The sequence below is a fragment of the Parus major genome, chromosome 4 (genome assembly GCF_001522545.3).
Source record: "Parus major isolate Abel chromosome 4, Parus_major1.1, whole genome shotgun sequence".
In the NCBI taxonomy this organism is placed as follows: domain Eukaryota; kingdom Metazoa; phylum Chordata; class Aves; order Passeriformes; family Paridae; genus Parus; species Parus major.
Genome location: NC_031771.1, coordinates 7,836,218 through 7,852,932, shown reverse-complemented (window position 1 = coordinate 7,852,932; position 16,715 = coordinate 7,836,218). Strand labels below are relative to the sequence as shown.

Genomic DNA, 16,715 nt, shown 5'->3' with positions numbered 1-16,715 from the left:
TAAATTATAAAGTCTAGAGGAAACCTGAGACTACTTTCTTTGCCATTAATATTTCATTCTGCCAGTCTTGAAGTTGTTTTATGTGGCATTTCTATTTCATGGTTTATCAGTCCTTTTTTCAAATCTGTCTTTGCTATTCTGGAAGCTGTATTACAAAATTAAGCATTAGTTCAGTAAATACTCCAGAAGTGTATTCTTGCTCTGCCATCACTTTCACTGCTAAATTTATAAAATAAGCAAATATAAGAATAGGATCTGTACAAATGCTAAAATATGCATTTTCCTGTGAGCATTTTGGGAGCTGGCCATGCCTGAAAGTTGCCCACAGTCATGAGACTACACAGCCCATGTCAGTCTTGGGTGTGAGCACTGCCTTTTGAACACTCTGCCCTCTCTTCGTACATCAAGATCAGTCAAGGACAAAGGGTGAAAAATTGGCATCATGGCAGTTGGCAGAATATGGCATTAGATGATCATTGAGGGAACAAAGAAGCTCTGTATAGAGTAAGGAGGAGAAACAGGGCTACTGCCTAACAATGGAGGTAGGACAAGGATAGCTGTACAGGTTTGACCCAGAGGCGCCCTTGACCGTGACAGTCGACATGATCCCAGAGCAGCGATTCGAGTATTTCACTGCCAACACTGAACGCCTTTGGCACGGCGCTTAACCTGAATGCACTTCGCCGTGAATTTAGTTGATTTCTCCATTTTTTTTATGTCTTGGAGAAATTTCTTTTTAAGTAAAACAGCATTTTCTCCGTATCTGCCCTCTCCTTGGTAAATGCCGTCCCTGATATTCCGGCTCTGTTGTTGCAGGCACTACCGAACGCCAGTAACCGTTTACTTGCCCTAGGGCAGGTCGGTGTTGGCAGCGCCCGGCACTGCGCAATGTGCGCTGCGCTCCAGAAAGCCGCTTCATCCTCCCCCTGCACCTGGAGTTCTGCTCCTTCCTCGCCGCCACCCCACGCTCCCCGGGTCACCCCCGGGCGGGAGCGACGTCCAGGTGCGCGGGGCGGAGCTGCGGCTTGGCCCGCCCCCGCGGCACCCGAGGCGGGACTGGTGTCTGCTGCCGCAGCCCCGCGACGACGAGCAGCCCAGAGTCGGTTCCTTTCTACTCCGCGCCGCCGCCCTTCTCCTCTGCCACCATGTCTCTCTGCCGGGCCACCTCGCTGGCGCTGGCCTCCTGCCTGAGCAGGACTCCCGCCGCCGCCAGCCGCCTCAAGCAGCGTGGTATGCGGGGCCGCCGAGGAGCTGGCCCGAGGCCGGGCAGAGGTCACCAGGACGGCGTGAGGGGGCGCGGGCTGGGCTGGACCGGGTGGCGGCGGCGGAGGGGACGCGCGAAGGTCGCGGGCGGCAGCGACATGGGGCCGGGACAGGTGCGGCAGGGTGGGCGAGAGCTGGACATGGCTGCTCGGTCATCCTGGTTTGCGGCACTGGCTGCTTCAGATCTCCGCCGCTACCTGCTGGGCAGCCGAACCGGCCCGGGACCCCCTACCCCCGCCCCATGGCAAAACAGTGGCCGCTGCTGCCTTCTCTTCCATGTAAAATAGGGGAGTACATATCCTTCGGTAGAGCAGCCGAAGTGGCTGTGCCTCCTCAGGGTTGCCGGCTCCGGGAGGGAGCGAGAGCAGACCCGGTGCGCCACAGCCGTGGCTTTTGGCGCATCAGGGGTTGTGTAACCAGCGGCAGAAAAAATCTAGCAGCCGTGTAGGGCGATGGCAGCTTGCTGACCATTGTCCTGCTATAGCTAGCAGCCCGGGGAAGAAGGTTAAGGACACACTGCTGCTGAACGAAAATATAAATGTACGCAAATCCATTAGGATGCCTGGCTATTGGAGAGGAGTCTGAGAAGTGTGTCATGAGACAGATGATGCTGAACATAATCTGGCACAGGATGGCGATGTTTTGAAATTGCGATTATTTTTGTAGCTGTCAATTGCAATGCCCAGAGCCATTTTATTTTTTATGAGTGCTTTTTCAATGAGACATTTCTTATCTGAGATCAAGTCACAAAATTCAGCAGAAAGCTTTGCTGACCAAGAGAATTACGAGTGTTTTTCATGGGTCTCTTTTTGAGATGTTCAGATGAATCCAAAACCGTAGTAAAAATCAGTTTATAACAAAAAATTTGGTAGCACTGATGTTAGAGTTAATATGTACCCAGTAAGGTAAAAATTTGTGTAATCCTACCTCTCTGCCCTGTTGGCTAATTTATGAGGTGAAGGGTATGTATCCAAGTGTCAGTAGTCTGGGAGTGAAAAGAAATTAAGCAAAAAAGCATCTTTAAAAATTCCCTGTTATTAACCTGAAGAGAGAATTAATTACTTCTGCTGATCATAAACAATAAGGACAGATAAATTATTTTATCTATCTTAGGAACTCTTTTACATTCCTTTTTTTTATTATTAACATTCCTTAGTTTATGTAGACTGTGCCCAGTACTTGGAAGCTGATGGCAGATAATGTAGTTCAAAGAAAAACACCTCTTAGGAAGAGCTCAGCCATTGACCTTGTTCATTTGAGCACCACATCCTGTGTAAGTCAGTCACAGGATGCATCAATAAGCTATATCTCTCTATTTTATAGCCTTTTTGAATAATTCTTTCCCATACAGAATTCAGATTCCATCATTCTTTTTTTGTGATCATATTTTAGCAGCACTTTACATCAATTTATCTAATGGTTTTTATAGCGCCTCCTCGCCAGATGTCATCTGGGAGTGTTCCTGGCTCTTCTGGAGACAGGATGATGATCTATCTCCTTGCTGGTGTTGCAGCTTTTGGTGGTTTATTTTATGTAAGTGTTTGGGGATGGAGCTGTTTGTGCTTTCTGAGCTGGCACAGTATAAGGTGTGTTCTGGGTTAAAGAGTATGGTCAAGATGCAAAGCGTCAATTAATGTACATATAAGTGCAGCCTAACCTAGAAATCAGATTAAGAGAATTTAGTGAAGCTGAAAACCTATTGCTTGCCTGTTTTACCGTTACTTTGATAAGTAGTGCTGGGTCATTCATAGGGGAAAGTGTATTTAAAACTATGTGAAATGAATGTGTCCAAAGATGGAGTAAGGCACCTGTCTCTAACGCCTTGCCTTGTATTGTCAACCAGAAACATTAGCAATATCTCAAAGTGGGCAAGGCAGATGTGAAATAAGTAGTCTAAAGCTGCAAGGGGAAACTATGAACCTTGTTAATTTGGGCACAAAAAAAGAAGATAAAAACATTAGTTACTTCAAGAAAGCATGTTAAAGTTTTGTAAGCATCTGTTTTTGTTAAGCTTTTCAGTAACCATTCTCTTCCCTGCTTCTAAATATATCTGAATCTGTGCTTCACTTCCCTAAATCCTCCATTTTATAGCTTACTTCTACCCCTCTCCCCCAAGATCTGAGATAATGACTAGCATACCCCAGAGAGGTACATATTTCCTTGTCCCACAGAGTAATCCCCTTGAATGGTGAGTAGCTATTAGTTCAAAATATCAAACATGTATGATTGCATTTCTGGATGACTAACATATTCTCTTGTTACATTTTTACCACATTACAAAAAGAGTAATCTTAATGTAATTATCTTCTAAAACACTGTTTTCAATTCCTGAAACACTGCAGCACTTCAGAAGCTGCATGGTATATTGTATTTGCTTTCTAACAATGGAAAAATATTAAATACGTAAGTATATTAGTATAGCAGATTGATAATTTTTTTAAACCTTGCTTAGGATAAATTTTATATGCATTTTAAGATGGGCAGTAGCACTTTCTTAAAGTCCTTTCTCTCCCTCTCCCCTCTTTGTGTTTCATAAATTTATAGGGATGTAGCTGTAAATTCAGGTATAATTCCCTTTCAGGCCTACAGAGTAGTCAATTCATCCCAGAGCAAGTTTATCAAACATACAAATATTCTTCATGAGAGAGCAGAGGGGCAGAAGAACAATCCTTGGTCAAGGAAGGGTGAGTTGAGCTCTTCTCTCTTGTTCCCTGGGTACATGAGGATTTGGAACAGATTTCTGGATTGTCTAATCAGGCATTAGCACTGTCCAAGTTCTTGTCTGAACTGTGTGAGTGAAGGCAAAGGTGGTTGTGGAGTGTTCTGTTACAAAGCTGCTGCTGCACAAGTTTTGGTAGTGGCCTTCATGTTCAGACAGAGAATCTGGTCTTTGATCCACCTTTAGAGTCTCTTCGGATGGAAAGAGTTGATGTGTGAATACTATTAATTGTATAATGGGTATTTGATTTACTGGAAGCTTAATGAAACTTGACTGAATATATAATGCTGTCAAAATCAGTTTTGTTCATTTGTTTTCAGTGGCGGGGGAGAAGATAATATCTTTTTCTCAGTCAACAGGTTGGCTTCAGGCCACATACCATCAGGAAATACAGTTCAATAGGGAAAAAAATTCTACATTTATAAAAAATGTTTTAATTTGGATCAATTTTTTGTCCTACAACTTTAATTTTGTCTTTTCTAATTTGGAGTTAAATGAATTGCAGGCATTACCTAAATGTATAGCAAATCTTTACTTAGCTGTTCATGCTTGAATAATTAGACCATCTTAGTTCAGTTACTTGTAATGGAATGTTGTCCCTGTTTACATCAATTAGTGTTTTTGCATTAATATAAAAGGTAGAACTTTGGCAAGCATGGACTTGCTAGGAAAAGCAATTAGGAAATTTTTTTAAGGATCTTTATATATTTTTATTTGGTTGTTATTTAAAAGAATAAATAAAGTATTGAAGCTAGCCAGAGGACTTGAAACTCTTCATTTTTTTTAAATGTTGATATCTAGGGAATTGATTTAATATATTTGCATGCACACAAAGAATAGATCTTAATAAAGTATCTTGAGTTTAAATTTTGTTTTCAGTGTGAGAACATGGTTTAAATTCTCTACCACTATAATTATTTCTTTAGAATTCATTAGCCTTGAACTTCTACAATATATGCTTTAGTTTCAGAACTTTAAAATTACAGATCTTAAGATTTAAAGTAGTCAAATACCTTAATTTCCAAAAAATAAAAAAGAAAAAGCTGAACACAGTATAGTTTTAAAATTCAATTGTTTAAGTAAATGCTGAGAATTCAGCCACAATTTGCAATCCTTCATTGTCCCTAAAATAAAAAATGTAACCAGGACCAAAGTAGATCTTTCCTAGGGACTTGGTCTCCTGCTGTTCAGGGCAGAAGTGAGGTTTACCCTTATTACTTTCTGAATGCCATAGTTGGGAGAACAGGGAAGCATTAAGCAAACCTTACAACATATTCCCAGTGATGTCAGTGTATTCCCTCTTTTTCTTTTAAGGTGCACTTCTGCAAGGTATAGAGTTTTGGCCCTAGCCTATCCACAGGCTGGAGTGAAATACTTGTAGTACTGAGTGTTCAGTAGTTGATTTTTGCTACTCTCCAAACATTCCATCATCTGCTGCTTTGTACTGATTAATAAGTCACATAAATGTCACAACCAGTGGCAGATGATTGCTGCCTCACTTTTTATTGATAATAAGAACTCAAAAATGTTTCTAAGGCCATTTAGTGAATACAGTTGAAACTTGTTTTCTATATTATTTTCAATATTTCTGAATGACTTCTGAATAAATGCTTAGTCCAGATTTTTAGTTGGACTTCTGAGTAGCTAATTCCAATTCACAATACAAAACCACCATTGAATCAGCTCCTTTTAGAATCCTTCTTCATTCCCAGCTGTGTACACCCACAAGAGCAGAACATTAAGAATGTTGCATTAATTTTCTTGTTCAGTCCAAATTCAATAATCAGTTCTGTTCTTATTTTTCCTACAGAATCCTCTGTGTGCATTCTCAAAAGAGTTAACACCCCTCTTCCTCCCCGTTTTCTCCCATTCCCTGCATAGTCATACTTTTGTGTTTATCTTGTCACAGAGTGTTAGCATAGTATTGCTTTTTCCAGAAGTGCCATTGCAGTTTATTTCCCTGTGCATTCTTTAGAGTCAGTCCTTAGACTTTTTCACATTGTTGATAAGAGCAGTTAAAAATTCTGTTCTCAAAGTATTCAGAATTTTTTTAGGGGCACATTAAATCAAGCTTAAAATAAGTTCTAAAACCGAGCTTGTAACTATATGAAGTGGTGGATAGAAGAGCAGTATGCCAAGCAGCATGTTCATGGCATATTTGCTGTCTATGGTAAAAGAACTTTCTAGTGGAAGAACATAATACTGGAGAGGAGCTGATCAGAGATTCTTTTGATAGGATTTTTATAGTTTCTCTTGTGGGGGAAAATTCTCCCCTTATGCCTGAACCCAAAATATCTAAAGTAGAGAACTGTACATAGCAAACAAGGCTGTCAAAACAAGAGAAACAATCATTCTAGGGTTCTTTATTTATTAGAGGATTTAAATTATATTTAATAATATTGATTAATTATTAATTAATAATAATTAATAATGTTAATTAATTAATGATAACAGACATTTAGAAAGAGACCCGATAGCAAATTTTCTGTGGCTCTTGTTAACTGAAAGCTACTCTCAGATTAGGGAGGTATTTAAAAAGCCTGTGGAAGAAGCCTGACTCAAAGTAGCAGTAGAAAATCTGGGACATCATTTGAAATGTGAAATGATGTTTGGCTTGCAGGATGTTCTACTTGCTTATTTAGTGAATACTGTGTTTTGCCTTCCATTTGTTGTTTGTGTCCTTTAAGCTTGTTCCTGATTTCCCTCTTTTTTAGCTATGACCTTACTTATTAACTCGTTGCAAGCTGATTCAATCTTTCTAATCTATACTCTTCTTTTACACTTTCTGGACTTTCTAATATACACTCTGCTTTTACACTTTCCAGACACAAGGGAAATCTCTTTCCAAACCTGTGGGAGTTAAATACAAACAAAGGACAGTCGTTCACCATTGAGTACATTGCAGCCTACCTTGGGATGACTTTATACCTTCTATTGTAGAACTCCATTTGTGTAAGACTTTAAAAGAACTACCTATGTTTGCAAGGCCAAACCATACTGAGCTTATTACTGAATCTGCTTTGTAGAAGGCAGTTCTGAGATGGAGAAGCTGGCTGTTCTGAATTAATGCACTCTATATTTGACTGTCTGTAATAAAGTGTACTGAATGCTGAGCTTGGCTGTTAGTCTGTTCTTTGTGTAATGAATTTAGGGTTTTTTTTAACAGTGTTTTCTTAAAGGGACATGATCAGGTTGCATAACGCAAAGTTTTGATTACTGGGCAATGAATGGACTTGTCTTCAAGCCTGAACACAAAATGATAGGCTTTCACTGGCATAAGAGGCCCAAGAAATAAAATTGATCTGTTTAGTTTTTAAACAGACAAAAGAATTGAACGAACTCTGACTATGTCTCTTTAAGCTCTTTTGTTTCAATTCTCACATAGTTTACACTGTATTACAAACTCTATTTCCAGTTCCATTTTTTAATATGGTGAGTTGGTTCTAGCGGTGAGCTTGTGATGAACAGTTGGTGTATAACTCTTCCTTTGTGGACTTGATGTTAGTGCATGTTTGCATGGCAGTTGAGCATCTTTGTTGCTTTGTGGTGTTAGTTTTTCATGACTTGTCTCAGCTGAATTTGAAGTGATGCATGACTGGGAAACACTGTTGTTCAAGGTTCTAAGGAGTCAGACTCACAGTGGTGTACATAAGTCTTAAAAAGAGAGTTGTGAGTTGTAAAAAGAAAATAGTCATAAGTGGTCATGTCTCTAAGAAAGTGAGCTCTGACTAAAAACTAACCCTAACCCTTTTCTTACTCTATATAAGACCAAATGTCTTATTCCCCATATGGTAATTCCACAGTCATGCTCCCTCTGGCACCTGTGTGTGTACCATCACTGGCCCTTTTGGCAGAGTGGTTTGAAGCAACACTTGGCAAGGTCCTTTGTTATTCTTCCCTGCACCCCCAACACTTGCTTTAAGCCACAGTTTCTTTTCTTAGCACACTGAAACATGTTATGAAACTCAGTAATTAAGAATATGGTTTCCTCATCTTGTAAACATAGTTTTTTGATGCCACATTAGACAATATGAGGGATTAATTATTGATCCTTTTTTATTGTTTATTCTGATCCCTGTTAATTCTGAGTCTTAGCTTCCCACTTTAAATTTAAATGAGGATTATAATAAAAAGCAGTTGGTGAAATTTTTGTTGTATCCATGCATTTTACTTTCTTTATTGTATTGAATAAATCCTTAGAAGGTGGTGGAGAAGAGACGGATGAAGTCACTGAAGCAGAGGCTGAGGAAGAGGCTGATAGAACAGCTGCTGTTGAACCTGCAGCACAGGATGAGAGTGCTGGACCCACAGCACAGGATGTGACTTCCAGGGTATCCGCAGAAGCTAAAGGGGAAAATGACTTACTGGCTCCAGAGGTATCCCATGCTATGGAGGAAGCACAGCAGGAAGCTGCTACTAATTCAGAAGCTGCTGCTAATTTGGAACTTGCTGCTAATTCAGAAGCTGCTGCAGTTGAAGGTTAATTTATGAATGTGGTTTTTGAGTGTGTGTGTTGTGGGTTCTAAAGCTTTTCCTCTTACAGAGCATTAAGAATGAGCAGCAGGGTTCCTAATGGAGTTTGTCCTGCAGTGAAAACTAATCCAGGCATTAACTTGACATATCATGAGCATAAGGTAATTAAGTTTGTTAAATCAGTGTCTCTGAAAGCATCCTGCCTCTGGCACCAGAGTTACTGTCTAAAACGAGACAAATGCTTATTTTACTACCCCATCCCATTTCTTAATATAATAAGTTGAGCATATAATGTGGTCAGTTAAACAGGTGTTTCAGTAATCTAGTTCTCAAGGAATTTAAGGAATCTAAACACTTTAGTTCACTAACCATTCCAAGGATATTCACACTGAATAATTATATCTGTTCTATCAGTGTAACTTAAACGGGATGTTGAGTGGCAAAGAAAATGCTGTCATGGTCTCAATTTTAAGCATATATTAGGCTAAATTTTCACAACACAATACAACATTAAATTGTTGTTAAACACTGAAGTTGATAAGTGGCAAAACATTGAGTATTTTGAGCTGCCAGGGTGTTTGAAATAGTTTTGTTTATTGTGCTTTTTAAAAAATTGCAATAAGACAAATGCAAAACTATCTACAAAATGCACAAGATACAGGATTATAACTTAATTTGGCAGATTTTTAAGTTTTTCCTTAATTTTTTTTTTACCATTAATCTTGAGAGGATATGTCCAAAACACAGATCAAACTGAGATTAAAAGTATTTTGACTGCTAATCTATGGGCATTTGTCATAGTACTGTCAAAGGTGTTACCGGATTCTGAATTATTTTCACTTTTTTCCTTGGTGATTCCAATGAGAAATAGATGCATCTTAATTGCCTTTTTAACAAATAAACTTGAGAAATAGTGCAGCACTTCTAATTGCTGAGTTTTATGAAAGTTCTAGGTATTAATGTAATTTTAATTCGAATGTGAATAGTTCCTGTGTTTATCTCTGAAATAAACTATTACAAATAATATTTTAAAGCAATACTTAGTCTGATCTGCTGTAATACAGTTTATATAAAGTAGAAGTAAATACCTTAGTAGTGACTATTACTGCTTATATATAGAAATATTTATAAGGTAGTAGTTAAAATACCTAGAGCCCTAAAAATTTCCATTTCTGTGGAATATTTAGACCACTTCATTTAGAAAGTAAGTAATCTGTCGTATGTAAAACAACTTTAATTTAAATTTGCTGAATTAGAGTCATTATGAGATATGTTTAAAAATGTCTTGCAGTATCTCTTGCTCAACAGAGCAATTGAAAAATTTCCCTTTAATTTCATAACCACTTGTTTGTGTCTGGAAGTGGTTGTGTATTCCTTTAACAATGCTTATCTACGAATAACTGTTAATTGCTGGATAAGGTAGTATCTTCTGTATGGTAAATATTTCTGCCATTTTATTGAAAAGGCTCTTCCCTGAGAAAGGGAAGCTAGGATCTTCCCTGAGAAACATGGTACATAAATAGATTAGGTATTAGGAAGAAATTCTTTCCTGTGAGGGTTGTAAGCCATTGGAACAGTTTCCCACCGCAGCTGTGGATGCCCCATTCCTGGAAGTGTTCAAGGCCAGGTTGCATGGGGCTGTAAACATCCTGGTCTAGTGGAAGGAAGGTGTCCCTGCCCATGGCAGGGGGTTGGAATGAGAAGGTCTTTAAGGTCCCTTCCAATGCAAATCTTTTTGTGATGATTCTGTGATTAAGTCTGAGGATTTCATTCTGGACATATTTCAGTATGTAAGTCATGTACTTAGTGATCACTATTTGTTAAGAAGAAATATGGCTTGTAACTTTTAGCTCCTGCTGGTGTTATCTGGAAGTGGAGGAGCTCTTTAGAAATTACTGATTTCTAAGATCTAGTATTTCTGTTTTCTCTGAGGAAAACAGCACTAGAACCAGACTTCTGTTACGCTGAAAGATGTAAGGGAGTCTGAGGGTCTTCCCAGGTGCCCTCTACCAAATCTTGCTGCAGTGGTTATTCTTATCTGGGAGGTAAAGCTAGCAGAAACTAACCTTTGCAATGTAAAATTGTGAAGAAATTGAAGCAAGGGATGTTCTCCGTGCCTCATCTCTTGGGTGTTCTGGGATGTTCTCAGTTGCTTCTGAGCATAAGTGTCCTGTGCCACTGGTCCCCAGTGCAGATTGCTGTGAACAACTGCTGGTTACAGGTGTGCCTAGGGTAATGAACTCTGGGGTTGTGGCCATGGTTCACATGGGGTTACACCCAATGTAACCGAAGTCCTGGCCTGCGAGGCTCCTGCTCCAGGTCTCCTTAGCACTCCCTTCTCCCTCAACCAACTCTACTTATCCTGGTCCTTCCTGCAGAAGAACAGCATGGCCCCCTGAGCAATTCTTCCCATGAGCTCCTGACCACGGGAAGGAAGGCCACCAGCAGCACATGGTCTGACACACAGGCGTAAACCAGCATCCCTTTCCTCTAGGCCATGTAAAAACTAGTTTCCATTGGCATCATGCTCACAAGAAGATGGAGGTTTGTTTCAAAAGTTCTCTGTACCATTTTGTTCGGTGTCTACTTGCAGCCAACAGCTATTGTGTTTAAAAAAAGATTCTAATTAAAATCCTTCTGGATATAAATCAGTTTTGGATTTAACCATCTTTATTATTCATGTTATCTCCATTTAGAGGGAAAAATAGCATAGCTCCACTTTTTCTGAGGTAGAGAAGGATTTTTCTATAAGAACTTTGGATAAAAGTATGTATTTGAATAGCTTTTACTAGTTTTGTTGGAAACTTGGTGTTACTTCTGCAGATGAAGGTGTAAGTATTTGTATTGTTATTGGTGAACTTCTGCTTTTTCAAATGCTGTTGTTTCTTTTAATCTATAAGGCTTTCCCTAATGTTTAGAAGTGCAAGCTATGAAGGGATGCTTGTCTCCAGCTCTTGTATACAAATAATGGAAATGTATGATTATACATGGATGTGCAAAAAACCCCCCACTCAAACCAAAACAGATATCAAACAAACAAACAAACAAACAAAAACCCAAACCCAGCCCATTTCAGAAAGTTAACAATCGTACCTGACTGGAATGTTCTCAGTACCTCAAGTTAAACAATTTACAGTCTACTGCTGGTATCTGGAATTCTGTGAAATACTATTGCCAAAATAAGTACTGAACTCTGTTACTCTGTTCCCAAGGTTTTAACTTCATCTAACTTCTAATTTTCTCTACCTTTTTATTGCTTGAGCTGTTGGTTGCTGCCTGATGATGGTTAAATTCCTGTTGTTCTTCTAGTGTACTCTGTGTCTGGGGCCATAAATTAAGTCTTCAGACAAACCAAATATGCTGTAAAATTCACAGATTGGCAAACTGCTATTTGGATTAGGCAAAGTTGTATCTGTGAGTTCTGGTGTTTGGGTTGCCACCATAAACTCTTCTCCAACTCTGGTATTGAGGCTTGAGGTTTTGGCATAATCAACTGAAATAACAGAAGCAATTAAACCCAAACTATTTTTCCAGACTTCTTCCTGACTTCTCTAGCATAGGGTTTTTTCTAATTTTGAAAGTATTGAAGGGCATGGTCTCTTCTCTGTTATTTCCAAGGCTATTTGAGTGAATGACTGGGTTTGGGCAGGATTAGTGTGTGAATGTGGCAGTGTTTTCCATGCTAAGCTTCAAACGCACTACAATGCCAGTTGCCTGCAGCCTAGAAAAACAAATGGAGGCTGCTCTGGACAGGAATTGCTGCTTTTGGGACAGGACTTTTGCTGATCCCATCATCCAGTGATGCCAAGCAGACAAAAGCACCTGATATAATCAGTGCATGCTGGCTTGGCTTGGTAAGTTACCAAATTCTGGGTGTGCTGACACTGTTAGTACTTAGAAAATTACTGAAGAGTCCTCAGAGTGATTTGCAGTTGCTCATACTTATTCAGAGGCTTTCAGAACGACATTCTGCAGTTCAGGTTGCTCAGTAGAACAAGCACATCCTTCTAGGCATCTATTTGTGTGAGATGGAAGAATGAGGACTTTTTTCTTTTTACTGATTATGATAGACGGATCTAGCTAAATTAGGCCCTAAGAAGTTGTATTATATAAATATTATCCTATTGGGGTAGTATCTGTATCTGGAACTTCTGTTTGGTATTTCTGTTTCATGTTTATCACTTTCTTTTATCTGTCTCTTGGACAGCTGCACTTATCTTACATCTCTCCGATTGCCATACACAGCCCACTAGTCTTTTCTTCATCCTCCTGGTTTTCCTTCATAAAGCTGTTTAGGTTTAGATGAGTCATCATAGTGTAACTGAAAAATCTCTTTTGGAAGAAAATGAACAATATTTAGAAAAAAAAAATCTGTAAAAGTTCTGAGCATCTGAAGACCCCAGTTAGTACATGGAGAGACTGTTCAGTTTTAATCAGCTTAGCCAAAAAGAGAATTTTACAGCATGCACTGGGCTGAGGAGGAAGATTTTGGTAAAATGGAAAAAAACTCTAGAAGTTCCCAACTAAGAGTGCAAACAAATAAGTGGGGGAGAACTGCCTAAAATAACTATCTTCCTATTTGTCTATTCTAGAACATGGGGACAAGTATCTTCTCAAAAAATACTAAAGTTGGTAGAAGGACATACAGTGAATAATAATGCCTAAATGAATGTCACTATTAAGGAGAAGATAGATGTACTCCTTTTACTAGTATTAATGGCTCATTGTCAAGACTTAAAAAGAATCTTGAAGTACCTGCATGTGTTGGAGAGCAACAACTCACTTTGGACAACAAAATCTGTTAGCATTTAATTTACTGTACATAGTATTAACTGTGTTTGAAATTTTCCTATAAATACAACAACCACAGGAATACTGTTAGTCTCCTACTTTAAAGAAAAGTTAGCAATGGACACCCCTTGCTCTTTTCCTGTGGTGGCAGTTCAAACCAGAATGGGAACAATGGGGATTTTGATGTTAATTTTTGAGTAGTGTTTCTTATAGCAGAGAAAAATATCCTTTTCAACAGCACCTTTGCTCCTTTAAAAACCATGTTAGTGGATAAAACTTGGTGCATTACTTTGTATGAGGAATGTTAAAGAAATTAGAATTAATTAGAAGTTTTTTTAGAACTCCTGAAGGATTTAATACAGGATAATCCTGAAGGATTTAATACATCAAATTATTAGGGTGTTTGCATATGCGCAGTTTATATAAACTTGTGATAGTTTTTATTGTGATCCATTCCCATCAGTAACTAAAGACTGTTCTATGTTTAAAACAAACAAACAGACAAACAAACAAGGTTAGTTGCTTCTCATTGCTACAATTCTGTGCCACAGAATATAAAACAGTATTCTTGAAATTTTATGAGATATTATAAACTATTCTGGATTAATGTGACATGCACTGTTATGCTTTTATTGTGATCATTATAGGCATTTCTGAATATTTTTTTTAATCATTAATTGTAGAATAAACTCTCTTCAAGGGAGTCTTCTGGTCATCGGTATGAACTAATGAGGCTTTTCTTGGGAACTAGTGACCTACATCAAGCACAAACAACCTGTGATGTGCTTGGCTGATTGAATGTTTCTCTTTCTGTATGGAGTGATGAAAACTTTTATTCTTAATAATGTGCTTCATAATGCCATGGCCTAGGCTTTCAGTTGCACCTCATGGATTTTTATCTGGATTGCTTGTGGATGGCTTGCAAAAAGGAAAAGGAGTAGAAGGTTTATTAGAAGTCCCAGCTTTCCTTTTTCATCAAAGACTTTGAGCTCTGAGCCTTTGGTTCATGTTCATCCTGTGGAATAGCTGCAATGCCAGAGGGACTAAACTTCTGATGCCCATCAGCCCTAGTGAGGGAGGGCTGAGGTTGAGGCTACCTTCATGTTGCATCCAAGTAACAGCACAATCAGGCCAGGGCAGTTCCACAAACAATTCATCAGTTGCCAGACACTAGTTTCTATCCTGTGTGTTCAAGGATAGGAATGATCAGAGTGAAAAATAATCAGTATTTTTCTAAGTAATTGTTATTTCCTTGACTGTGTTTAGAACTAAAAAGTTTCACTTATTCCTGTGTGGAGCTCAAGTGCTGATTTCACAGTATTGTAGAGAGGCATTAGTCTGTGGTCAATTGCCCTGTACCCTTTTTCCTTTTTAAGCCAAATGTTTAGGGCTTTAAGCCCAAAATGTTTTTCCTTTCCAAGCAGTAAGCTGAGTAACTTGCTCTAGCTGGTTAGAATCCTAAATGTTCACTGAATAAAATGCCAGAGAAGAGAGAGAGAGGATTTCAGATGGTCCTGAGTGACATTCCTGGTGATGGGAATCTGCAAGCCTGGTGGGTATCTGCAAGCCCTCCATCCTGAGCTCCCTGGATCTTCCTGACCACTTGCACCTGAAGCACTTGGTCATGTTACAGGGACAGCTACACGGCTTTGCCTGGTTTGTCCCAAACTACCTCAGTGATTATTATTCCCCGTTTCTACTGATGTGGTTTGAGCCCGCATGAACAGAGGGAGGAGGTGTGGAACCCAAGCCGTCCATGCCTGGGGTCACAGGTGGCTTCTGATGAAAACATGGAAGGGAACCTTAGCTGTCCATCTCAGGATTTGGAATTTCCCTTTCCAGTTCCCTAAGGCTGATGGAACCAAAATATGTGAAATTGCTCTTAAAGGGAATCAGTTTCTTGCTGCTACTGCTGTCTTCTCCCCTAGGTTAGATCTGAGTTAGTCAAGTACCCCTGCTTCTTGTGCTCTATTTTGCAGGTTTTCTCAAATAAATTCTAGAACTACTTTTCTAACATGACAGAAATTGACCTTTTTAAAGGTCAGTTCTACTCCACTGCTAGTTTTCCATTAGCAGGTCTTTAAACTATGAAAAGGATCTGGGAATATTTTGCTCTGCTTACCTTAACATTTCAGAGGACATCCTGAGACCTTCACTGGACCTGGCTGAGGAAGCTTTCTGTAAACAAAAGCATCATATCATAAGATGGTCTCTAAAAGACTGTAAATAAAATACTGATTCTAATTTCACAATTAAATTTGACTTCCCCCCTTTGGAACTAGTATGTGACATTGGTTATATTATAGGCAGCTTGAAATAGCAAAGCCTTGTTTTATACTCCAGCTTTGATTTGTGTGCTCCAGGTGGATTCCATTTGTATGAAGCAGTATTCCATTTGTATGAAGCTGGCTAACTTGTATTATTTTAGCTTTACAAAAACAGATTCTTCTGCAAAGAATATTTTTAAAGTAATTGAACCTGTTGTTTGGCATTACAGATACCAGCCTCATCTTGACTGCCTAGAAAAAAAAAAATCATCATACAAAGGATACTAGTAAAGGAATCACTCAGAAAAGTGTATTTTTAAATATCTTTTAGAATTACAGGATACCAATTGCAGGAGCTTGTAACTTCTGATCAATGAACCAATATGATTTCACAGAAGCCCCTTATTGTTTACATTATACACTTGTTTATGGATTCTAAAACTACTGTTCACGTGATCACACACTACTTGATTGGTGCCTCTATACTGTCCATGCGGTGAGCACACACTCCTCAGGTTTTGTGATTTGGTTACAGTCCAAGTGTTCAATAGCCTTCTGTTATCTGGTTCCTGTGGTCTTGTTTCCCTGCTTCTCATCTGCTTCTTTCTTATTTTAGAACAATTTATGTTTCAGCAACCTTGAGGAATTTCAGAGGGTCTGATAAGAAATTAGGGCTGTGGCACACTATGACCTAAGTTGTTCAGATACATTGCTACATTTCCACCTTTTTCTTCTTGCAACAGCCAAACTCTCTTTACTGCATTTTCAACCAAGCAGGCCACCAATTTTATGATGCATGGAATAAGACAAAGCAATATAATAGTGACTACTAGTAATAACAGAGCTCCCTAGAGAGATTCATACAACACATTCCTTCAAAATCTTTACATTCATGTCTATGTGCTAACAGCAAAACATCCATAGCAATTATCTTTTGCAGTGTGTCGTGTCTAATACCATCTACATCAGTAAGCATTTGATTTAAAGCATCTGAAGTTATGTTTAAGTGCTTGACTGTCTAGCATCTTAACTTAGTAAGCATAAAGCTTGAGCAGCAGTAACACTTAGAGTAAGGAATGATGCTATTATTTATGCTGGAGTGTCTCAAACTATGTTATTGTTACAGTTAGATCTTAAGCTTGTGATTGCTTTCTTAGCTTTCTTGCTATGTCTCACTCTCTAAACAGTTTGATTCAGTATCT

The 16,715-nt window shown here is 38.9% G+C and overlaps 1 protein-coding gene across 8 annotated transcripts in view; it reads left to right on the top strand.

The window, feature by feature from the left end:
* The first annotated feature begins 723 nt into the window (after nucleotides 1–723).
* Nucleotides 724–16,715, top strand: part of MGARP (mitochondria localized glutamic acid rich protein) — a 30,660-nt gene continuing 14,668 nt past the window's right edge. For 2 of the 8 annotated variants that reach the window (XM_015625008.3, XM_033513672.1), the window contains exons 1-4: nucleotides 824–1,272; nucleotides 2,693–2,796; nucleotides 3,845–3,947; nucleotides 8,183–8,461. In XM_015625008.3, the coding sequence (XP_015480494.1) occupies nucleotides 1,146–1,272; nucleotides 2,693–2,796; nucleotides 3,845–3,947; nucleotides 8,183–8,461 (613 nt within the window). In that variant the 5' untranslated portion in view covers nucleotides 824–1,145. The other 6 variants (XM_033513670.1, XM_033513671.1, XR_004496958.1 and 3 more) reach the window with 6 other exon arrangements.